The sequence below is a fragment of the Chelonoidis abingdonii genome, chromosome 11 (assembly GCF_003597395.2).
Source record: "Chelonoidis abingdonii isolate Lonesome George chromosome 11, CheloAbing_2.0, whole genome shotgun sequence".
NCBI lineage: Eukaryota > Metazoa > Chordata > Testudines > Testudinidae > Chelonoidis > Chelonoidis abingdonii.
Window position 1 is genome coordinate 16,105,399 of NC_133779.1, and position 6,161 is coordinate 16,111,559.

Consider the following 6,161-nt stretch of genomic DNA (forward strand, 5'->3'; position numbering starts at 1 on the left):
ATGGGCCCCTCTAGCCCGGTATCCCGGCTGCTGCCCTGGTTCAGACCCATGGGCCCCTCTAGCCTGGTATCCCGGCTGCTGCCCTGTCAGAGCCATGGGCCCCTCTAGCCTGGTATCCCGGCTGCTGCCTCGTGACAGAGCCATGGGCCCCTTTAGCCCGGTATCCCGGCTGCTGCCTCACGACAGACCCATGGGCCCCTCTAGCCCGGTATCCCAGCTGCTGCCCTGGTTCAGAGCCATGGGCCCCTCTAGCCCGGTATCCCAGCTGCTGCCCTGGTTCAGAGCCATGGGCCCCTCTAGCCCGGTATCCCGGCTGCTGCCCTGGTTCAGCGCCATGGGCCCTGGTATCCCGGCTGGCCTGGGAATCTTAAATAGATTTCCGCCCCCACTTCACCTCCAATAAAACCAAGACATCCAGCTGTTTCTCTCTGCCCCCAGCCCCCATCACCAGTGGGCAGCCCTGGGTTCGACAATCGAGCAGAGACTCGGGGTGGGGGTGGGGGAGATGAGGGTACAGTGATGTCACATACACTCCAGTTCAGGGACCTGGTTCTTGGAGATAGGGGGCAGGATCCCCCCTGGCTAGCACCCGTCTCGCTCTCCTCGGCAGGAATCAAAGCGGTTCGTTCAGTGGCAGTCCTCGATATGATAGCGTGCCCCTCCTCGACCGGCACTCCCCACCCCCCTCGGTAAGTCTCCCCCCTCCCCAGCCTGTGCCCCCACTCCTGGGGCAGGGGGGATCACAACCTGGCACTGTGGGACCGCTGTGCCCCCTTAACTCACTGGCCTGGGCTGTCTCAGTATCACGCCGGTGACGAGCCGCGAACCCCCTGTAGGTGCAGCGATTACTCAGCCAGCAGCATGTGCAGCCCCCCACATCCCAACAACACAGCATGACGGCTCCCTGAACCTCTCAGAGAGGGACCCCAGCCAGTCGCCCCAGCCTAGCACCCCAGAAATATACCGTCTTCCATTGCTCAGCAATCCCTCGGACAGTGCAAGCTGATTCGTTAGTTTGCCGTTCCGGCAAAAGGGGAGTGGATCCATGCTGGTTTGGGTAAAACATCAACCAGGTTTATTAACTCCAGCAAGACGGAGGGTCAGTGACTCTTGGCAGCAGAGTTGGTTACCTAAGAAATAAAACTAGAAACGGCGTCTCAGTGTAACCATCTGAGCAGGATTTGAATTGAACAACTTCTCCCCCTCGCAGCTCCTCCCGAATCAGGCTGGATTCCCTTCCAGCCTGGGGCCAGTCTCCCTAGCTCAAAACTTTTGTCTTCTGGACCATTTTCCGGGTGTGGAGACAGGGGAGGAGAGAGGCCAAGTGAGGATGTCCCGGTCCCTTTTTCATACTTGCTTCCAGCTGCTAGAAAGATCCGCGCGGGTCAGGCAGCCCCCGTTGGTCAAGCAGTTCAGAAAAGAACTAAATAAGTTGCTGGAGGATCGATCCCATCAATAGCTATTAGCAGGCAGGGCCGGCGCTTCCATTAGGCGACCCTAGGCAGTCGCCTAGGATGCCAGGATTCGGGGGGCGGCATTTTATGCGCTCTGCACTGGGCGCACGGGAGCTTCCGGTTCCGCTCCTGTCGTGCCGCCGAAGAAGGACCTTCTGCCGACGTGCTGCGGAAAACAGCGGCAGGCAATTGAGCAGCTCAATGACTGCCGCTGTCGCCTGCGGCATTTCGGCGGAGGGTCCTTCTTTGGCGGTGCGATGGGAGTGGAACCGAAGCTCCCGCGCACCCCATGGGGAGCGCACAAAATGCCGCCCCCCGAATTCTGCCTAGGGCACCAGAAACCCTGGTGCTGCTCCTGTTAGCAGGATGGGCAGGGATGGGGTCCCGGCCTCCCCACGACATAACACATTATCAGTCGCATACAGAGAGCAAAACTTTGTAACTTGCCACACAATGGTAAGACGCAGCCCAACAGGACAGGCCTTCAGATGATGATCCCAAACATCCTAATCCCAACCCGGGGGTGAACGCTGGGGTCCCAGGAAGCTGCTTTGAGGTACAGAGCGTCATGTTGTCCCCTCCAGTGTATCTCACCCACCTGTCTCTCATCTCTCCCATCTCTCCCCACCCCCCAGTACTCACCCAGCATGCAGGCATCTTATGTCGGCGCCAGTCAAGAGGAACCGGGCCCCTGAAACTGAATGGACTTCCTGACCTAGAATCCGACCCACGGCCCCCACCCCTGACTAACACATGGACTGGCTGCCCCCCATGGCCAAGTGCTGCTGGGCCCGACAGAACCAAACGGGGTGAAGGAGAGAGACAGGGGCTGCCCCCGCTGCGGCCACCCCCTGCTGACCCATCCCTCCGTCTATCTGGGTTTGATGCCAGAGGTCTGTGCCCCTGAGAATGGGGGGTGGGACGAAGGAGGAGGGTTTCCCCATAAGAATCCCAGGGGGGAGAAAACGGGGAAAGCAGAAGGATGAATGGAGGAGTGGAAGAATGAGCGAGAGAGCAGAAGGGTGAATGGAGGAGTGGAAGAATGAGTGTGAGAGAGCAGAAAGGATGAACGGGGGAACGAAGGAGCACGAGAGTGAAAGGGAAGGAAAGAAGACGTGAAAGAGTAGAGTGAATGGATGGGGGGAAGAATGGAGAAATTAAAAAGAATGAATGAATAAATGAACAAATGAATGAATGAGCAAAAAGTTGAAAGAATAAATTAAGGAGAAGGAATGTATGGGGGAAAAAAGAATGAAGAGAGAAAGAAGGAAGGAAGAAGTGTGAAAAAATGTGAAAAAACAATGAAAGAAGGAGGAGGGAAAGAATGAAAGGCCAGAAAGAAGTGAAAGGCGGAAGGAGAGAATGAACAGATGGATGAGTGGGAAAAGAACAAAGGAGAAAGAGAGAAAAGAAATCAACGCCTGGAGTGAAAGAGACAGAGTGAAGGAATGAAGTGTGAAAAAAAGAGCGAAAGAAGGCGGGGAAAAAGAGGAAAAAGGAGCAAACGGAGGAACAGGAGAGGGGATGGGACAAGGAAGAGTAAAGGACCGAAGGAGTGAAAAAGCACAGCCGAAAAGGAGCCCATTGGAAAAGGAGGGAACGAGAGAGCGGGTGAGTGGACCAGAAGAGAGAACAGTGGCCAGCCAGACAAGTGAGCCCAGCAGCAACATGGGGCCCGGCCAGCCCTGGGCGCCAGCCCCAATTAACGTCTAACCCCCCTGCTGCAGTGGGCCGGCCCCCGGGCTGTAGAGCAGAGACCTGTAGGCAGAGGAGAGAGGTGACTGGCGCGAGCTGGGGGGGACCCCGCCTGCCGTCCCAATTAGAGCCTCGGCCACTAACGAGCCTTCGATCCAGCGGAACGAGAAATAAAAGGGAAATTTTATTTTACAGGGAGTTGCGTGCATGCTTTGATTTGCCTCTCTAGGGGGCGCCAGCTCCCACCTGGCCCCAGGGCAGGGACTGGCTGGCTCAGGGGGGTGGGGAATGGGGCATGAGGCTTCTCCCCTCTAGGGGGCGCCAGCTCCCACCTGGCCCCAGGGCAGGGACTGGCTGGGCTCAGGGGGCAAGAATGGGTGTTCGGGGCCTGTCCCCTCTAGGGGGTGCCCGCTCCCACCTGGCCCAGGGCAGGGACTGGCTGGCTCAGGGGGCAGGAATGGGCGTGCGGGCCTGTCCCCTCTAGAGGGCGCCAGCTCCACCTGGCCCCAGACAGGGACTGGCTGGCTCAGGGGGCAGGAATGGGGTGCAAGAGTCTTCATCTCTAGGGGCACCGCTCCCATCCGGCCCCAGGTTAAATGAGTTCAGGCCGCTGCCCCATGAGGCCATCCATGTCAATGAATGACACAAACGGGCCCCAGAACTGAGCCGAAGGGCCCCTGGACCCTGAATGCCCTCTGCCCCCAGTGGGGGCCACCTTCGGGTGGAAGCACGTGGGAGCTGGTCCCTGCTGTTAACTCCATAGCCATGGCGGTAGGCGGGAGGAAGCTGGCATCTGCTTGTCACTGTCACACCCAGGAGCCCTAGCTCCACCCTTCCCCTCCCAGAGCCGGATAGACCAGGAGTCCTGGCCAACCCTCGAAGCTCTAGGCCTTTTCGCTTTCGGCTCCCTATGGCCCCGGGATCCTTTGGTGTGACAGCCCCCCCGAGGTCAGACTCACTCTCTGGGGTTGCGGCCTTGGGCCCCCCACCTCCTGGGGCTGCACCTCTGACCTCCAGCCGCCTGCCTGCCTCCATGAACCCCCTCTGGGAGGCCACTCACTCTGGCCCCATAGCAGGGTTCAGGGGGCGTAACTGCGTGCTCCGGGGTGTGATTTTTCACACACCCCTCCCGCAGCAATGTAGTATACTGTATCGGTCTGTAGCGTAGACCTGGCTGGAGAAAAATGTTCTCGAGCTCGTTTTAGTTCCTTCCGAATTTCAAGCGCTGGGACGAGTGGGTTTGTGGGTAGCCCTTCCCGGGCAATTAGCAACGTCTTTGCATTGTGATGATCCGTGTTTCGCCAGCTTGGTGATGGGCGGGGGGTATCCCTGTCTCGATCCTGAGCAAATGTTTTATTTCAGCCAGGAAGCAAAAAACTAGGGAGAAAGAAATGTCAAGGGAGATTAACCCTGGCAGCAACTTGCATCAAGTCTAAAATGCAGTGTTATTAGCCGAGCACCCCAGGGAGTGGGGTGGTTCCAGCAATGGATTTGTCAGTGCTCAGTGAGGCCCAAAGCTTTGGGAAAGGCTGGCAGCAGATTCAGCCACCATCACATGTAGGAGTCGTGGCTCCACCTCCTCCCAGAGCCAGGGGAGAACCAGGTCCTAGCTTCCAGCCCCTTACTCTAACCCCCACCCACCTCCAGAGCTGGGGAGAGAACCAGGAGTCCTGGCTCCACCCCCACTGCCTCCCACTAGACTGCACTCCCCTCCAGAGCCCGGGAGAGAACCCAGAGTCCTGGCTCTCCAGCCCTCACCATGGAACCCACATCTCCTCCTTAGAGTCAGAGCGAGAACCAGGAGTCCTGGCTCCCAGCCCCACTGTCCTCTTCACTCGACCCACCACTCCTCCTCCAGAGCCAGGAGAGCACCCAGGAGTCCTGGCTCCCAGCCCCCACTGCCTAACCACTAGACCCACTGCCCTCCCAGAACCACAGAAAGCACCAGTGAGCCCTATTTAATATTACTCACCAACTTCCCTTCCCATCCTTTCACATTCACTCTCTCTGGGTACGAGGGGTCTCCAGTTTACAAGGTTTCCAGATCTTCTTGTATATATTCCGGTCCTCCTCCGTATTGACAATTACTCCAACTTTGTGTTCATCCGCATTTATTTAGCAACACGCCCGCTTTTTGTGCCAAGGTCAGTAAGAAAAAATGTAAACTGGTCCCAAACCGATCCCTGAGGAACTCACTAGTAACTCCCTCCAGCCTGACAGTTCACTTTCAGTGACCATTGTTTGCTCCTTCAAACCTTCCTTATCCACCTTTCACTTCTCACATTAATCCCCCTCTTCTCCAATTAACTAATCATTTCTCATGTGGAATGTGCCGATGCCTCCACTGACACCCAGGTAGATGAGATCTAGTGCATTTCCTTTGTCTATCATTTGAACCATCGTAGAAAAATCTACAATTACTTTCTATCACAGGTATTCGCACCTCTCAGACGTGGCCGGTCAGGGCAATCCGTTGGCGGCGCGAGAATTTTGTTTACGTTGACCCGTCCGCAGCATGGCCCCGCAGCTCCAGTGGGCGCGGTTCGCAGTTCCCAGCCAATGGGAACTGCATGAGGGGGACAGGCCCGAGGTCTTGCTGGCCGCCGCTTTCCGCAGATTCCATTGGCAGGAACAGCAAACCGCAGCATGGTAGCTGCGGGGGCCATGCCTGCAGCGTGAACAAAGTGTCTCTTGGCCGGCAGCAGGTTACTCTGACGGGCGATCCCTGTTCTATCATTTGGGCGACTCAGTTTTTGCAGTTCACCAAGCTGGAACAGATCATTTAACTTTAGTAAACGTCAGAACAGCCCTTTCTTATCTCAGTCCTTCTATTATAAACACATTCTGCCTCCCTGCCTTAGGGGCCAACTAAGGGAGTTTTTAAAGGCTTTTTAAGGCTCCCCTGAGAACCCTGTGCATGCGCGTGGCAGAGAGTGAGTGAGGATGACAACCAAAAAACAAACGTGGAAGAACCCCCAAACCTGCAACATATACCACATGATGAGCATTAGA

General features: G+C 56.8%; 1 protein-coding gene across 1 annotated transcript in view; it reads left to right on the forward strand.

Moving 5' to 3' along the window:
• The window catches only part of TTYH1 (tweety family member 1), a 27,117-nt gene extending 23,776 nt beyond the window's left edge, over positions 1–3,341 (forward strand). The window contains exons 9-10 of the mRNA XM_075070528.1: positions 564–689; positions 2,090–3,341. Coding sequence (XP_074926629.1) covers positions 564–689; positions 2,090–2,149 — 186 coding nt within the window. The 3' untranslated portion in view covers positions 2,150–3,341. The remainder of the gene's footprint in view (positions 1–563; positions 690–2,089) is intronic.
• The last annotated feature ends 2,820 nt before the right edge of the window (positions 3,342–6,161 follow it).